At 62.9% G+C, this 16,583-nt stretch overlaps 2 protein-coding genes across 6 annotated transcripts; one reads left to right on the top strand and one right to left on the bottom strand.

Moving 5' to 3' along the window:
- Positions 1 to 43: 43 nt before the first annotated feature.
- On the bottom strand, positions 44 to 5,253 carry MLST8 (MTOR associated protein, LST8 homolog). The gene is made up of 8 exons (XM_040590958.1): positions 5,046 to 5,253; positions 4,894 to 4,945; positions 4,649 to 4,811; positions 4,490 to 4,565; positions 2,255 to 2,407; positions 1,925 to 2,049; positions 1,317 to 1,480; positions 44 to 782 (listed from the first exon to the last, which is right to left on the bottom strand). Exons 1-8 carry the CDS (start codon positions 5,172 to 5,174, stop codon positions 664 to 666), a joined length of 981 nt encoding a protein of 326 aa, XP_040446892.1. The 5' UTR covers positions 5,175 to 5,253; the 3' UTR covers positions 44 to 663.
- Positions 2,414 to 13,965, top strand: LOC121086764 (hexosaminidase D-like). 5 transcript variants are annotated; one of them, XM_040590952.1, is made up of 16 exons: positions 2,414 to 3,372; positions 3,726 to 3,816; positions 9,747 to 9,971; positions 10,182 to 10,278; positions 10,424 to 10,661; positions 10,812 to 10,921; positions 11,237 to 11,324; positions 11,408 to 11,572; positions 11,655 to 11,838; positions 12,053 to 12,124; positions 12,233 to 12,437; positions 12,533 to 12,615; positions 12,863 to 12,941; positions 13,186 to 13,287; positions 13,437 to 13,526; positions 13,648 to 13,965. In XM_040590952.1, exons 4-16 carry the CDS (start codon positions 10,184 to 10,186, stop codon positions 13,829 to 13,831), a joined length of 1,695 nt encoding a protein of 564 aa, XP_040446886.1. In that variant the 5' UTR covers positions 2,414 to 3,372; positions 3,726 to 3,816; positions 9,747 to 9,971; positions 10,182 to 10,183; the 3' UTR covers positions 13,832 to 13,965. The 5 variants fall into 5 exon arrangements, with proteins under 5 accessions (XP_040446886.1, XP_040446885.1, XP_040446889.1 ...); XM_040590951.1 differs by having other exon boundaries at positions 2,414 to 3,816; XM_040590955.1 differs by having other exon boundaries at positions 2,414 to 3,816; positions 10,136 to 10,278.
- Positions 13,966 to 16,583: the final 2,618 nt, after the last annotated feature.

Genomic DNA, 16,583 nt, shown 5'->3' with positions numbered 1-16,583 from the left:
ACTTCAGGAGAGTTTAGAAAAACAACAGGACTCGGCTCAGCACTGTCAGTACAGATATTTTATTTGCAGCTCCAGGGCTGCACCTTGTACGTAGATAGTAGGAGATTCAGGCCTAGAGGAGTCACAGGGAGTAGCTGGTGGTTTATGGCTACATGCCCCGTTCAACACAAGGCTATTAAATTTGTTGGGGGTGGCTGGCTTTATAAGACTGCAGGTCTTCAAGTGAGTATGTGAAATACACTTTGAATAAAGGGATTGCAAACAAGAAACAGCTGCCTCTCCTCTTTGCTCAGCCTCTTCCATCATGTAGAAAGGCCGATTTCTTTATTTTTTTCCACTTTGGGGTACAAGAATATGACAAAGCTGTCAGCAGCTGATGCCACAGGGATTCCTGCAGCTGGACAGTATCCAGCTCCCCTCAGTGGGATCCCTCTCCCATTCCCTTTTGTCCCAGCAGCCTCCCTTAGAGGCCACACACGTTTTGGTAATGATCTGCTCAGAGCTGAAGCCTGGTCTCACTCCAGGCAGACGCAGCTGCTTCTGCCAGAGACTGAGCCCTCTCCCTCAGAGGGGAGGATGGTTACAAGTGCATGCCTCGGGCTCTGGAGAGGGTGTAAGACAAGGGAAAACAAGCAGAGGTCCTCTCCTTCCCACACATGACCATTATCCCAACACGCTGTCGTTGAAAGCAAGGCAGACGACTGCTTTCTGGTGGCCGCTGTATTCCCTCTTGATCTCTCCTGTCTCCACACACCAAAGTCTGGCCAGGTTATCAGAGGAGGCTGGAACAGAACATGAAAGAGGAGTGGGATATATTGCAATACCCTTTAAACTTTTAAATTATTGTAAGCAAGACTTCCCTCTTGCTTCATTCAAGACCATTATTATGTTGATGACCACTAAGGGAGCTGTGCAGAGCAAACAGCTTAGTGCATTTCTGTATTACATGGGGTTTTAATTATTTCGGAGAGAAGCTACTGTGAAGTTACAACACGTGCTCTGAAGGTACTATCATGCTGCGTACTACAAGCAGCATTGCTACCAGGTGAAATAAACTGCACACACGAAGACCAGCTCTCCAGTTTAAACAGGCACCCTATTGCAGCACAGGCAAAACGCTTAAGGGCGTTAGCGGACTGAGTGGTGGGTGCGAGGCTGGGTGCTCTCTCCTCGCACACACTGGTGCACGAGGGTTTGGCAACGTCCCAGCTAGAGCCCCTGGTAAGCCCTGGGCTAGCGCAGGGCCCTGCTGCTGGGGGCCTGGCATAGTGCAAATCAAGTGGGGGGGCAAGGGCAGGAGCACAGCAGCGCGTCACCTGTGACAATGTACTGGGAGTCCCCGGAGAACGCACAGTCCCACATCCAGCCCCGAGACGTTTCCCCCGGGTTATTGCTCTTAATGCTCAGCTCTGTCATCAGAGAGAAGTTTGAAGTCCTCCAGATCTTGCACGTCTGATCTGCAGAACATGTAGCCAAGAGCCTGCAAGGAAGAGACATGCAAGGGCAACCTTATTAGTCACGCTGTACGCCTAAGGGCCCCTCAGTAATGTGAGCTGGAGACCTGTGTTCGCTGTAATCAAATTTCTTTACACCTAAATCATCTGCTTGATGAGATGCAAGCTGAGCAGGCTTGGTGAAGGAGTCTACCACTTCATTCCTGGAGATCAGCAATTTGACCCCAGCTGTAAGAACAGTTCGTGGCTGCAAAACTTGCTGAGCCCAAAGAGCACGAGGCTGGGATGCCACCGACAGCAACCCAGTGCTGACACATCCCATGCCGCCTGTCCCGCTCCTCCCTGGTGGCTCTGCAGGGCAGTATGGAGCCAGCACCAGCCAACAGCTGGAGGCACAGCTGGCCTCTGCCTGCCTGGAAAGGACCGTCTGTTTCCCATCACAGGTAGGCAAGGGGCTGGCATGCACTCACGTGGAGTCAGGGCTGAACTTGCACTGCAGGGCGTAGCGGTTGTGTGCTGGGATCTTGGTCTTGGGGATCAGCTGCGTCACCTCCTCTCCGATGCCACCCGTCAGGTTCCACACATAGCAATTTCCCTGCAGCGAGACAGAGGGATCTGTGGCCAGGCTGGTAGCCACCCACCCGAAGCAGCCAGGACTTCCCACATCTGCCCACAGCACAGCAAAGCTGCAGGTGAAGCCGGCACGTGCAGACCGGCTGCCTCTGCCCACAGGAGGCACAGCCCAGCAGCGGCCGCAGCGCAATTAATCCTGTCCCACGTCCAAGGCTGTCGGAGCTCACCGAGCTGTTAACGGCCGCCATGTAGCTGGCATCGGGGTCAATGTGAACCGAATTCACAGAAACTTCGGGCTCTGGAATCAGCTGCTCGTTGTGGTCCGTCTTTAGGTCCCAGATGTGAATGGCACCGCTCTGATCACCTACAATTAGCTCTGCCTGCAAGAAAACAGCAGCCTCGTCTCTCTGTGGAGAACCCCGCAAGCAGCAGCCTCAAGCTGATGCTCAGGCCGTGCCTGTGTGGCACCACGTGGAGCCTTGCTCTGGTTTTAAACATCGGGGTCCTGTTCTGCCTCATTATTCCACAGCTCAGGGCTGTTTCAGAGCTCCAGCAGCCTGCTGACTGCCCCGTGCACCGAAAGCAAGAGTACTGATCTCACATTACACTCTGCAAGAAGTGTTTACTTTTACAGAAGTGTTTCCTAATTTTATAAACCCCAGAGCAGACAGGAGCTGCCCGATTTCCAGAACCATTGCACAGCTACAGCTCCAAACAACATCCACAGAAGCCAAATGACTTTCAGCACGTCTGAGAAGCAGGCATTAAGATGCAAGTTGGCCAGTGAACAACTGAAGCACTCAAGAGTGTACAGATACCTGAAAAACACGAGCCTAAATAGATTTTTCTCTCTCTCTCTCCTTCTCAGGGGAAGGACAAGAGCCAGCTGAAGGGCAGGAGTTCTGGCTCCAATCCCAAACTCAGACCAGAAGACAATGCTGGCAGCTCTCCACTAAAACCAGGGCTTTTATCGATAGTCTTGCACCGTCCATAATTTTAGCAGAATCCCTAGAGGAGATCAGGTCATCGGGCGCAGCTAATCCTGTACCTGTGAGCAAAGGCTTATTTCTGAGGAAGGCAGTCATCACTCGATATATTTAGCTGACTGCACAGCCACAGTCCTTAGCCCACTCTTAGCAGGTGCAAGTGCAATTTCTAAAGCTGTCACGGAAATTAGCAATTGCTAAACCCAAGCCACGAGAAATTTCACTTGGATAACTGGATCAGCATCACTGCAGCAGGGAATTGCAGAGCGATGAAGCTATCTGAATAAATACTGTCACCTCTGGACTAATTAACTGCGTTCAGCTCACGGACCACACTCCTGCACCTCAGCAGCATCTTGGTTAGTGATTATTTCACATGTAAGATCTATGTACAACAACAATATTTGTTTTATGATAATACATTCTCACAGCATCAGCACTGCAGGAGCATCAGAAGCATTTGGGTAAAGTCTAGGCCAAATAACTGATCTCAAATCTGGTCTGAAATTCTAGACTTGCAAAATTAAACCTTTGCAAAATCAAATGCAAAGAAATATTTCTATTATTCAGCTTTTTAAAAGAGTCTGCACTACCATGCCAACAAACCCTGCAGCACTGTGAATACAAAATGGACCAGACGGGTTATTAGCACTGCAATGATACGTATTGATTTTCACCGCCACCCCCTCTAATGCACCACACTCCCTTTTAGCCTCGTTTCCTGAGCCTCGGCCATCCCTGTTTATCAACAGCTTCTGACCTGAACAGTGAATCTCGAAGCGAATCTGACCAAGGTCCTGAAGGTAACTGCGGCCACGGGTCCCAAGATGCTTTTTCTTGGCAGCGGTGCCACCCTCAAGCTTCCCAGCCCACCCCATGCCGCCAGTTCCACTCCCACCACATCCCCTCGGTTATGTTCCTGGGGCAGGGATGGCCCCCAAGGAGCGCTCCCTCCCACGGGACAAGAGGCCCAGCACAGCCATTAGGCTGCCTCTTTGCAACAGCCACCAGGTAATTAGCGCAAGTGCACCAGCTGGCAAAGGAGCTCAGCAGACAAAGGCCGGGGACTGTGGCACAGACACCTGCTGCAGGCACAGCCTGAGCCCGCGGTACCCGCTCGCTCCCAGCGCCGCTGCCTGGGGGGCTCTGCTCCACCGCACAAAGCAGCGTTGGCTTTCCCGGGGCAGACAGAGGGACAACGCATCGATTGTGCCGGCTCCGGTGTGGCGTGGGCTCCGTTCCCATCGCGACCCAAAGCTCCGGTGGCTCGCTGAGGGAGCAGCCAGACGGGTGGCCTGGGTGTGGGAAGCCAGCTGCTGCTTGTCCAACAACGGCACCAGCAGCCTGCGGGTCCGTGCCACCAGGGAGGCCACCCTCCCCAGCCAGCCCCCAGGGCTTTTGCCAGGGCTGCCAATACAGAACTCCGCAGCCCCTCTGGTTTACCCGGGGGGGTATGGTGGAGAAGGCAGCGCTCACCTGGTTGGGGTGCAGGCAGACGCAGTTAATGGGAGCGTTCACCTGGAAAATCCGCTGGCACTGGAGGTTACGAGACCTGCAAGAGAAGAGCGTGTTTGTTCGGGAGCGCGTTCGGGTGCGCACATCAGCGCTGCCACCCCCGGTGCCGCCTCTGCCCACCTCAGGTCCCAGATGCGGGCCATGCAGTCCTCCCCACCCGTGTACATCCACCGCCCGTCCTCGTGGAAGCCCACCGAGGTGATGTTCTTGCTGACGCCGTCGTAGTTGATGACGGGGTTGGGGTTGTTGGAGTTGAGGTCGTACATGCGGATGTGCTGGTAGCCTGCGGCGGGAGCGGGCAGCGGCTGACCGGGCACCCTGCCCTGCCCTGCCCGGGGGCCGGGGGTCGGGGGGCCGGGGCTCACCTGCGGCGGCGATCATGCTGCGGTCCGGGGTGATCTCCAGCGCGTTCACCTGCTGCAGCCGCCCGTTAAGGTCGGTAAGAGGAACCCCCCGGGGCCCGCCCCGTGGCACCGAGCGCTCCCCGCCGCCCCCAGCCCGGGGCGGGGAAGGATACCGAGTCCTGGTGCTGCACGGTGCGGGTGCAGATGCCGCTGTGCGCCTGCCAGAACCGCACCGTGTGGTCGTAGCCGGCCGTGGCCAGGATGACGGGGTCGCTGCCCACCGTGCCCTGCGCCGCGTTCATGGTCCCGCCGCCGGGGCCCGCTCAGGCCCCCCCAGGCGGGCACTCACCCCTGCGCCCCCCGCCCGCCCCGCAGCGCGGGGGAGCCCGGGGCCCGGGCCAGGCCCCCCCCCCGGTACCGGCAGCCCAGAGCCCGCCCGCCGCAGGGCCCGGCACCCCCCCCCCCGCTCCCCCGGCACCGGCACCGGCACGCGCGGAGCCCGGCACGCCCCGCGCACGCGCCGTGCGCCCCGCCTCAGCGCGCATGCGCCCGGGGCGGGGCCTGCGGAGAGCGCATGCGCAAGGGCGGGGCGGCGGGAGAGACTATGCTCAGGGGGCGGGGTGGGTAGGAGAGACCACTGGGCACGGGGAGGGGTGGCGGTGAGAGGTGGAGCACGCTTCCAGCGCCGCCGCTAGGGGGCGCAGCGCAGAGGGGGCTGTGCAGCGCCGAGCGCCGCGGGGCGGGTACCGGGCTGGCACCGGGCACACACGGGGCACCGGGCACACAGCAGGCACCAGGCACTGACAACGTGCCGGGCCCCGGGCTCCAGGCACACACTGGGCACCTGGCACACACCGTGTACACACCGGGCACCGGGCACACATCGGGCACCAGGTACACACCGGACACCGGGCATACACGGGGCACCGGCCACGGCCAGAGCCGCCCCGCACAGCTTGGGCACGGCCAGGCCCACCGGGACAGCGGGAGCTCTGCCGGGGCCGCCCCGCAGGCCGGTGCTGCCCGAGGCAGGACGGCCGGAGGCTGCGGCTGTGCGGGTGTCCCGCCGTGCAGGTGCCGCAGCGGGCCGTGGGGCCGCTCCCTGCTCCGCCCGGCCCCGGCCCCGCAGCGCCCGCCGCACCGGCCACCGCTCGGGCCCTTTAAGAGCGGCGGCGGGCGGCGGCGGCGGCCCGTGTCTGCGCTCGTGCCCGCTGCCGGCGGTGCCCGCGGCGGCCCCGCACCTGCCGGTAAGGGCCAGGGATGCTCGGGGCCGTCGGGGCGTCGGTGGTGCAGGGGCGGCCGGGATGCCCGGGGGGTGCAAGGGTACCCGGGGGGATGCAGGGATGCTCAGGGATTCAGGGATGCCCGATGCCATAGGAATGCCCGGGAGGGATGCAGGGATGCCCAGGGGGATGCAGGGATGCCCAGGGCCACAGAGATGCCCAGCGGGAATCAGGGATGCCCAGGGCTGCAGTGATGCCCAGGAGGATGCAGGAATGCCCAGGGGGATGCAGGGATGCCCAGGGCTGCAGGGATGCCCGGTGCAGTAGAAATGCCCGTGGGGATGCAGGGTTGCCTGGAGGGATGCAGGGAAGCCCAGGGCCACAGTGGGGAGCAGGGTCACAGGAATGCCCAGCGGAGCCTGGAGGGTGCTGTGGGGTGCAGGGATGCCCAAGGAGTACCTGGGGTGTGGGGTGACGTGAGATGCCCCAGGCTTGCAGGGTGCGGGTGGAGCCCTGGTGGTGTGGTGGGCTGGGTGGGGTGTGGTAAGTCCCCCCATGCCCAGGGGCTGCTCCGTGCATGCCCAAGCATCCCGGGGGTGGACATGACACAGGGGCTCTCTCTGCTCAGGGGCCAGGGAACAGCCCCCTGCTGCTGCCATGGGGGCTGTAGCCCTGCTGCGGGGGTCCACAGCCTCCCCATGCAGGAACCCACAGCTGTGGGGCTGCAGTGTCATGGCCTCTGGTGAGGGGCAGCTCATCCCATGGGGAAGACACAGGCTGGGGGTGAGGGACCAGGGAAGGCTCTGGAAGCATGTGAGTGTGTGCAAATATGTGTGAGTGTGCAGCATCACTCTTCCTATGGCCGCACCATCGTGCGCACCCAGCAGGAGTGAGCGTTTGGCGTGGCAACAGCTGGGGAATGCCGGAGCAGAGCGGTGGGCAGCTGGGTGGCACCCAGACCCTGCAGTGGCACCCAAAACCCTCACTGCCAGCCTGTGGGCTGCAGTGGCACCTGCCACGCTGGGGGCACTCGGCTCTGTCCTCCCCATGGCCCCAACTCTCCCCAGAGTCAGGTTTGGGTTTGCTTCCATTCTCCTCTCCTCCAGGCTCAGGAAGGTAAGTGGGGAGCTGGGCTGGTTTCAGGTTGCTGGGGGCAAACCCCACATAGGCTGTGTGGAGGCAGAGAGGGGGGCAAGGGTCCGGCCCCCTCCTCGCCCTGCGGCTGCTGTGTTGAGCCAGGCTGGCTGGCTGGTTGCAAGGAGCCGTGGGCTCTTCCGAGCCTCCTGGGGACCCGTGTCAGCGCTGTACCCAAAGGGTTGGTAGAGGAAGATGTCGTGTTAATAAACACAGCGGGGTCTAGTGGCGAGATGCCAGGTTAGAGGGGAGGCACCGAGCAGCTGCAAGGGGCTCTTCCATCAGCACAGGGGCACAGAGTCGTGGCTGCCCCACTGTCACCCCCTGGCACTGCACCCCACCACTGGCGTGTCCCCATCCCGCCTACCTGCACCTGGGCTGTGCCAGGGAGGCTCAAACCCTGAAAACCTGTTCTCAATTTAAATAAGATTACATATACTAAAAATGCCAAATCTTGGTGAGCTGACAGCGTCTGTCTAAATATTTATCCCTGCTCTAATCAGGCGCTGTGTTCCCATGACAGCACGATCAGCACTTCACATATTGATGGCCTTCCCGGGTGCTGGGCTCCCTGTGCCCACCTGCCCCGTGCCCACTAAGCCCCCGGTCCCGTGTCCCCCCGTACCTTCCCTAACACCCAGTGCAGGTAAGCCCCGGGCTGGCAGCTGTCCCCAGCCTGGCACATCCTTGCTGGGCTGCATCGGAGCTGCCAGGAGCATCCAGGCAGGCTGGAAGGGCAGTGGGAACAGGCAGGACAGGGAGGGGGTGCCATGTTTGTCCCCCGCAGCACAGGCGGTGCAGTGCTGAGCACAAGGTGTCTCGTCCAGGTGTGAGCGCAGGGGACAGCATGGGCACAACCTGCCCCAACAGCAAGCTCTTGCCCTGCCTCCTGTGTACAAGCACCAAAGGACCGGGTACCCACGGGTACTGGGCCATGGGGATGGAGCAGGATGCTCCAGCTCCCTCCTGCACGTTGCTGCCCTGCCCTGTAACGTGGCCTTGCTGGGGCCTCATGCTCTGGGGACGGCACGTCCTGCGCTGGCTCTGCAGGACATGCCAGGGGTCCCGGCCGCTGCAATCCCCCTGCGCCCCGTGGCAGCGTGCGGGAGGAGCATGTCAGGAGGCATTAGGGCTGTGTCTACAAAAAGGGCTAATTCAGAGCCGGAGGCACGGGGCGGCTCAGCGCCGCTCTCCCCTGGTGCCGCTGCTCTGGCAACACAAACAAAACCCTCGCGATCAGCTGAGCAGCTCATGCACCGGCAGCCGCCAAAATCTGCTTTTCAGGTCCCAAATCTGGCAGTGCTTGCTTCAACCCTGAACTTCAGCGCCTTCGGGTGGCAACTAACCAAGAGAGCTGGTGGCAGCTGCCCCGGCGCTCGCAGCGGCTGGGGGCTGGGGGTGTTGGCGGCACTGCCCCATCCCTGCCTCGCCGCACCCACCAGTCGGCAAAAAAGGAGAAAAAAGGGCAGAAGTGATGCTAGTGCTTCTCCTGTGCAGCTTCCAGGAGGATTCATGCTGCCTCCTGCCTGTCGGGCTGCTGTGGGCTCCTGGGGTCACAGGTCCCTTGTCACCTGGGAGTGGGGCTGTGGGCGAAGAGGAGCCCCAGGGGGGCTGCAGGAGCAGGGCATAGGGTGTGCTTGGCACTCCCCCCTGCGATGCTCTCCCAGGGGGATGCCTTGGGGCTGCAGAGGTCGGTGGCTCCCTGGGGCTGGGGGGAGCGATGCCCCCAGTGCTGGGCTCACCGAGGCCTGGCCTGGCTCAGCATCTCCTGCTGCAGCTGCGGTGCCGGCTGCATGGGACACTGCGGTGGGTCTTGGTGCTGGGGCTGGTCACGTGCCAGTGGTCACAAATATCTGTGAATCCCGCGAGCTGTTGCCACAGGGGGGACCAGGGAAGGGGCACCTGCTGCCTCCTGCCCCACAGCGTCTGTCTTTGGTTTGGCCTCACTTTTATCTAAATAGGTAGATCCCCCTCTTAGGAGTTCTCAACATTGGTTTAGGAAAAAAAGACTTAAACTGAATTTTATTCATCTTGAATTGTGACAACCCTTTGACACAAGCTGTTCCCTGCACTGCGCGTGGCCTGTCCTGCATGCCCTGCGTGGGGTCACACATGGGTTTAACCAGGTGCGGTGTCTTGCAGCCCTCAGCAGTGGCAGCACGGCGATCCCACCCTGTCCCTCTCCCGCTCTGCGGGGAAAGCAGCAGCTCCTCTCACGGGGCTCGGAGCCTGGGTGGCCGGACCCCGCTGGCCTCCTGCCCCGCTCTGAGGCTGTTTCTCAGCAGGCAAAGCAGCTCTGCCCCTTCCCCTCCATGGTGCCGGGGGGGAACTTGCCTCCCCAGGGGGATGCTGCGGGCTGTGTGTGGAGAGCATGTGCCCATCCCTGCGGGTGCCAGGGGGGTCCAGGCTGCCCCCCTTGCACCGGTGGTGCCCATGGCCATGCCAGTGCCATCCGCAGAGCAGCCCAGTGCTGGCATGTGCCCAGGTGGTCCCCAATTGCCTCCCTTCTGTCTGCAGGGCTGTTGCATCCTGTGCCCACTGCGTGATGCCAGGCCACCAGCCGCCCCCTGACACGGCCCTTGTCTTGGAGGTGACAGGGCTCTAGGGGATTCCCTGCAGGCACTGCCTTGTTTGTTCCTTGTTTGTTCCTGTGCTGGTGGAGCCCGAGGAGGCTGTGCTTTTGCAAGCAGAGGCAAAGGCAAAGACAGGTCCAGCCACTGGCCCCTGTGCTGTGCCCATGAGGTAGGAGGGACATGGGGTCCCCGCTGGGGACTGGGATGGTGGGTGGGGTCTCCCCCATATCCCCTTTCTCTGGGTCTTGTGCTGCCCTGGTCAGGGGAGCAGGGCACAGTACGTGGGGCTGTGCAGGGTCACCTGTACTTGGGGTCCTTCTGGCCACTGCCCAGCCTTGGGGTGCTGCAGTGCAGCCAGACCCTTGTGCGTCCCCCGCAGAGATGGCCTTCCAGCGCAGCCACAGGCTGAACCTGCTGCGCCTCGTCGTGCTGCTCCTTGTTGCCTTGGCTGGCATCAAATTCCTCTTCCGTGACAGGTGAGGTGGCAGCAGAACTCCAGGCATGGGTGAGGGCCCCAGCGGGGTTGGGGTCTGTGGGGAGCCCCTGGGTCATGCCCAGTACTGGGGGACAGCAGGTGCCCCGTGCCCCGCGGCACCCCCAGCCCTGCTGTGTTCCCTGCAGCTTTACCCTGGAGCTGCACAAGCATGTCACCAAGGACAGTGGGTTCTGGGGGGACACGGGCGACATTGGCCAGGATGCTGGCTCCCAGAGCCAGGCTCTGGAGCTCCCTGCAGCAAAGATAACAGCCCCGAGGCAACAGCTGGAGCAGCAGGGCCCCAGGGACATTGGTGCCACTGAGATGAGGCTGGTCCACCTGGACTTCAAGGGAGCTGCGCCCAGGGTCTCCTACCTGGAGCAGGTGAAGATGCCCCAGGACAGGGAGGGGGTGCTGGGGAGGGATGTGCCGAGGGGGCACAGGCAGAGCAAAGCTCAACCTGCCAGCTGTCCCCGCTGCCCACCGGGGACTCTGCCATCCCCACAGGCTGAGCCCACCCTGCCCGTCCCACAGGTGTTCCCCCTCCTGTCGCAGCTGGGAGCCAACGGCATCCTCATCGAGTACGAGGACATGTTCCCCTTCAAGGGGGAGCTGGAAATCCTCAAGTCCCCATACGCTTACAGGTGAGCCGGGGCCGGGTGCTGAGCTGGCTGTAGGGCTGCCGGCTCGGTGCAGCCCCGGCAGGTCCTGGTGTGCCGGGGCTGGGTGTGACCCACCTGCACCCATGCCTGTGATAACCGTGGTTGCAGTGCTGGGCTGTGCCGCTGGCCGACCAGCCTCCTGCCCCGCCGGGTCAATATTTGTGTCCCCATAGTAAAGTCCACACAGGCGTGGGGTGGCCGGGGTTGTGTGGTCAGGGTGCCAGAGGAGGAGGGAGTGCCCTCATGCTCTGCCCTCTGCCCTGGCACCGCCTGGTGAGCCTGTCCCTGCCCTCCCAGTGAGGAGGACATTGAGCGGATTCAGCAGCTGGCGGAGCTCCACAAACTGGAGGTGGTTCCCCTGGTGCAGACCTTTGGGCACGTGGAGGTAGGGGGTCCTGGTCCCGCTCCTCACCCCACATCACAGGGGGTTCCCCCTGGAAACCTCCCCTGACAGCTCCTCCCGCACAGTTCATCCTCAAGCACGAGAAGTACCAGCATCTGCGGGAGGTTGAGCGCTTCCCCAACAGCTTCAACCCCCATGTCCCCGACACCCTGGCCCTGCTCAAGAGCATCTTGTCACAGGTGATTGAGAAGCACAGGCGCTCCACCTGGATCCACATCGGCGCGGACGAGGTGAGTGGTGGGCCGTGCAGGGATCCCAGCCCTCACCCCAGGCACCAGTGGTGCTGAGCATCCCCCCTTCCCCTAAGTCCAGGTCTTCCATCTCGGAGAGGGGATGGACTCCAAGAACTGGATGAGCCGCAACAAGGGTGACACAGGGACCATGTACCTGAAACACATCAAGGAGGTGCTGGGCTTCATCACCACGCAGTACTGGGGGCTGCGGGCACTCATGTGGGATGACATGCTGAGGAAGATCAGCGTGGGAGCCCTGCGGGGTGAGAGGACAGGGATGGCAGTGGTGGCACCTGAGCTGGCGTCTCAGCAGCACCCATTTGTGTGGCTGCCCTGGCAGGCGTTGTGCCTGGCGCCTGGGAGGAGCTCGGGCATGGCCCTGCAGAGATGCAGGTCTCAGAGGAGCACGAGGAGCCCCAGGCATCCTCCTGCTGCTGGCACCAGTGCCCACGTCCCCGTCCCCACTCCCCCTTGCAGAGTCTGGGATAGCGAAGCACGTCTCACCCGTGGTGTGGTTCTATGCGCCTGACTTTGAGGCTGAGCAGATTGGTAAGGTGACATGCCAGGCTCCCAGGGCTGGTAGGGGGACACCCCCCTGAGCTTTCCCCAGCCTCCCAAGGACAGTGGTATTTGGGGCTCATGCCTGTCCCGCTGCAGGGCAGTTCCTCGCCAAGTACGCGGAGAGTGGCTTCGAGGCGGTGTGGTTTGCCAGCGCCTTCAAGGGCACCACAGGACCGGCGCAGACCTGGCCCCCCTTGAGCTACCACCTGAAAAACCACCTGAGCTGGCTGACGGTGATGCAGGCCCTGCCACGGCTGGCCCCGCTGCGCTTCCAGGGCATCGTCCTCACCGGCTGGCAGAGGTAAAAGGCAGCAGGACCCCTGCCCTCCCCAGCACCCACGCAGCCCCGACGGTGGCAGTGCGGGAGGCGATGCTGTGGCTGGCCCCGCTCTGCAGGTACGATCACTACTCGGTGCTCTGCGAGCTGCTGCCTGTCGGCATCCCCTCCCTGGCCATCTGCCTGCAGACCCTGGTGAACGGTGAGCCACCACCCTGCTGCCAGCACCCGACCAGCCGTCGCGGCTGGGCTCACCCCATCTCCCCAACCCACAGGCAGCCACTGCCTGCGAGACCCTATCCTGCAGGCAGGGAAGGTGCTGGGAGGGAGGTGGGTGACAGGGGGAAGACAGCTTCAGCTCCCCCAGTTTTGGGGGTGCGGTGAAGCCAGGGGTGAGCCAGACATAGGGGTGGCCCCAGCTCTTCTGCGCCTCTCCTTACCCTCCACAGGGGGCTTCACGGAGGAGGCGAAGAGGAAGGTCCTGGACATGCTGGGCTTCCAGAGCATGCAGCTGGAGCAGAGCATGTGGTGCGTGGCACAGCCTGGCCATGGCTGGGGGTGGCCGTGGCACTGCTGTCCCAGTTGCATCAGAAGGGATGCACTGGAGGGGAGCGGGGGGTTGGTTACCCAAATACCCTGGTCCCAGACCTGCCTGGGGTGAGGGCAGGGACCCTCCAGCCACACAGGGTACTGGGGTCCTCCCAGCCCAGAGCACTGGCAGGGCCAGTACACCCCACATGTTGGGCTGTCACCCCCTCCTCTCTTTTCCTAGCGAGGGCAGGGGAGTGTTCCCTGGTGCGGAGATCTACCACATGGTCGAGCAGGTTAATGGCCACCTGAAGGACAGCATCCTTAAGGCTCTGGAGGAGGAGAGGTAACAGGCAGCGGGAGGCGGTGGGGTCAGCTCTCTCTGGCCATGGGGCTGGAGCACAAGAGCTTTTGCTTGGGAGGGGACCTGCCCGGCATGCAGCTCCCCATCCCTGGGTGGCCCCTGCACCCCCCACTCCCCTTGTGCCTCCCCAGTGCCATCAAGGGCTGGTTTAGCCCCTACCACCGCAAGCGCCAGTTTGGCAACCCCCGCAACATGGAGAGCTTTGGCAGCAAGGTGCTGAAGTACGTGGTGCTGGGGGCTGGAAGTCCCCCCGGGTGCCCTTGTCGGGCTGGGGTTTCTCCTGGGCTTGGCTCTGGGGACCCTTGCAGGAGGCAGCTGGACCCCCTATTCTCCCCCTACCAGGCTCCATGAGGACTGGGAGAGCTTTGTCCACAACCTGCGCACCCAGCTGGAGAGGGTCTACTTCCCTGACACCGTGGAGGAGTGGATGGAGGAGAACATCAACCCCTATCTGGACCAGCTACGGGACCTGGTACGGGACTACCGAGCCATCATCCGCCTCAATGCCAGGCCCAAGGCCATGTAGGAGCTGTGGCCCCCCTGGGCTGGGCTTAGGGTGCCGCTGTCGTGTGTGTTTGCTGGTGACTGCATTGCTGCCGTTGGTTTGTACTGTACAGAGCGCCTGCACATCCCGCTTCCACAATAAAGTATTTTCGTAGATGCTGCTGGGTGCTGGAGGGGGCCGTGGCTCTGCCCACCCCAGACAGGTGAGGGGGAGCCAGGGTCGGTGCAGAGGGCAGGGTCTGTCCTGTGACAGCTCCTGGGCCCCTTGCTCCTGCTCTTCCAGAGCTGGAGGCTTTGGTGGGGGGAGGGCAGCCGATGCCCCGTGGTGCTGCCCCCACGGGGCTGCCCATGTGCCTGGTGCTGGCCTCGAGGGTGGCCGTGCCCTCCCTGCAGGATGGGATCCAGCTCGGCGCAGGCGCTGGGTGCTGCATGCCAGCAGGTGTGGGCTGGCACGCCGGAGGGGGCAGCGCACAGGGGGATGCACCAGCACCCGCTCTCCACCCCCCATGTCTGCTTCCAGCAGCGGCCGCCACCGTGAGCCCCTGATCGCTGGGTGGGGGGCAAGCGCGGTGCTGGCTTCCTGAGCCGAGCCATCCTCCAAACGCTGCTCTCACCTCTTCCTCTCCGTTAATCCTGTGCCCAGGGGCTCCGTGCGCTCCCAGGCCTGACCTGCCTCCCGTGCCCGGGCAGGACCCCCCGCTGCGCTCCTCGCCCGTGGCCGTTGGAAAGGCAGCCATGGCAGGGGGACCCCTGTGCCGCCGGCCGTGGCAAGCCGGAGTTTCCACATCCCTGTTCCTCCACGGTGCCCAACCCTGTGGTGGGGGAGGCAAAAGCAAACCCGCCGTGCCCGCAGCTCTGCGCGTTTCAGGGCGCCGGTTTTGGCTTGGCGGGCAGGGCAGGACGCGGACGTTGCGCTGCACATTCTTCTGCTCTGCAAGGAGCAGCCCCACTTGGCAGGAGCGCAGAGGGAGCCGCAGAAATGTGAGGCGGCCTCGAGCTCCTGCTGCAAACGCCTGGCTCAGCCCGGGAGGAGGGACGGGCTGCATGCCCCACTCAGCCCCACCACCCAGTGTCCTGGCTTGGTCACAAAGGTCCCGGTGCCCGACAAGGCCACCGGGGCAGGGGCTGCCCCATCCCGGGCCTGCGCTGTGTCCCCGGGTCCTGGCGCTGGGTGCAGGAGCCTGGCAGGAGGAAGCTGAGGGGCACAAAGGGACCTTTGTTGAGGAGCTTCATTTGTTATCAAGTGGTAGCAGATGTGAGGGAAGCCCCTGACCCGCCTGGGCCTCCGGGCGCGTGCGGAGCCCCAGCCCCCAGCCCAGGGAGACCCGCAGCAGCTCAGGCCCCCCATGCAGCCGGATGCCGCCAGGCTGCAGGATTAAAGGGCAGATTAGACGGTGTTTTGTGCTGGTAACCCAAATGTCCTGGATTGGCAAGTGGGGGTGGGGAGAGGAGATGGACCCAGCCATCCCTGAGGGGGGGTCACCCTGTAGTTGTGGGCTGCAGGGGGCAACCTTGGGCTCCAACTCAGGGGGCATGGGCCAGCACAGGGTGGGCAGGGGGCATCAGGACCTTCTGTCCCTTTGCCACAGGCACTTACCTGGGTCTGCAGCTATGGGTCTGCAGCTATGCCCATGCCCTGCAGTCAGCAGTGCTCTGCAGCCACCAGCGCACCATACCCACCAGTGCACTGCAGCCACGGGTCCCTGTGCACTGCAGCCACCAGTGCACTGCAGCTGCCTGTCCCTGTGCACTGCAGCCACCAGCGCACCATACCCACCAGTGCACTGCAGCCACGGGTCCCTGTGCACTGCAGCCACCAATGCACTGCAGCCGTGCAGCTGCCTGCCACACCGCCCGGCAGTGACCAGCACGGTAGTGACCAGCTGAGTACCAGCCTTTTGGACCAACGTTGGTTTGCCAGAGCCGGGACCTCCTAAAGACTTTTAGACAGTAACTCATCTGGGAGAGAGAAATTTGGGCGTGATTTTGTGCGGCCGACGCTGCGCTCTGCTCCGACCAGGTCCCATTAGCATGTCAACGCCTTCTCCATTGCTGGCCCTATTTCTTATCTGGTTCATCAGCATCCTCAGCAGTGTCAGGCACCCTCCGCACCTTTAACGTCTCAGTCATTGAAGTCATAAAAAAGTATAAGAGGACAAATGTCACTGGCCATTGTGTCTACAAAAGTGAAAAATTAGGCAGTAGTCAGGGCTTTATGCAAAGAAATTGCAAGGCTGCTCCAGCCTGGTTCCCAGGATCAGGCACCACAGGCTGGCGGTGGGCGACTGCAAGGGCCGGGCTGGGTGGTGGGCTGGGGGCGGGGGAAGGGCCCTCCGCAGCGGGGCTGGGGGCCGCGGGGTGCCCCGGGGGAGGGTCTGCCGGGCCCGCCAGTCCCCGGCTGCGGCCCCAGCCATCCCCGGGGGGCACCGCCGGGCGCCGGGTCCGCCCCGAGGAAGAGGAGGCCCCGGTAGCCTCGCTCGCCGCTCCCGCCGTGGCCGCCGGGGCCGCTGAGACCCGACAGCTCATTACACGCCACGGCGGCGCGGCGGCGGCCCCCGCGGGGCGTCCCCGGGCCCCGGCACCTTCCCCCGCGCCGGGGAGGGGGATCCCCGTGCCCCGCCCGCACACACCGGGCCGGCCCCCTCCCCCTCCTCCTCCGCTGCCCACCGCGCTCCCGGTGCGGCCCCCCCCCGCCCCGCCGCGCCCCGCCCCGCCCCGGGCGCCCGCCGCCGCCGCCGCCGCCCCCGCCTCCGGAGCGGGCTGGGCGGGGGGGC

The sequence above is a fragment of the Falco naumanni genome, chromosome 4 (assembly GCF_017639655.2).
Source record: "Falco naumanni isolate bFalNau1 chromosome 4, bFalNau1.pat, whole genome shotgun sequence".
Lineage (NCBI taxonomy): Eukaryota > Metazoa > Chordata > Aves > Falconiformes > Falconidae > Falco > Falco naumanni.
This window is presented reverse-complemented; position numbering and strand designations above follow the sequence as displayed.

What these genes read in the sequence shown, in the direction of transcription:
- MLST8 (XM_040590958.1), bottom strand. Translation starts at nt 5,174, where the DNA reads ATGAACGCGGCGCAGGGCACGGTGGGCAGCGACCCCGTCATCCTGGCC. An exon ending in CAGCATGATCGCCGCCGCAG is followed by an intron (nt 4,812 to 4,893) that starts GTGAGCCCCGGC and finishes CTCCCGCCGCAG; the next exon opens with GCTACCAGCACATCCGCATG. An exon ending in TCTGCCTGCACCCCAACCAG is followed by an intron (nt 2,408 to 4,489) that starts GTGAGCGCTGCC and finishes GTTTTCTTGCAG; the next exon opens with GCAGAGCTAATTGTAGGTGA.
- LOC121086764 (XM_040590952.1), top strand. Translation starts at nt 10,184, where the DNA reads ATGGCCTTCCAGCGCAGCCACAGGCTGAACCTGCTGCGCCTCGTCGTG. An exon ending in CTTTGAGGCTGAGCAGATTG is followed by an intron (nt 12,125 to 12,232) that starts GTAAGGTGACAT and finishes GTCCCGCTGCAG; the next exon opens with GGCAGTTCCTCGCCAAGTAC. An exon ending in AAGGCTCTGGAGGAGGAGAG is followed by an intron (nt 13,288 to 13,436) that starts GTAACAGGCAGC and finishes GTGCCTCCCCAG; the next exon opens with TGCCATCAAGGGCTGGTTTA.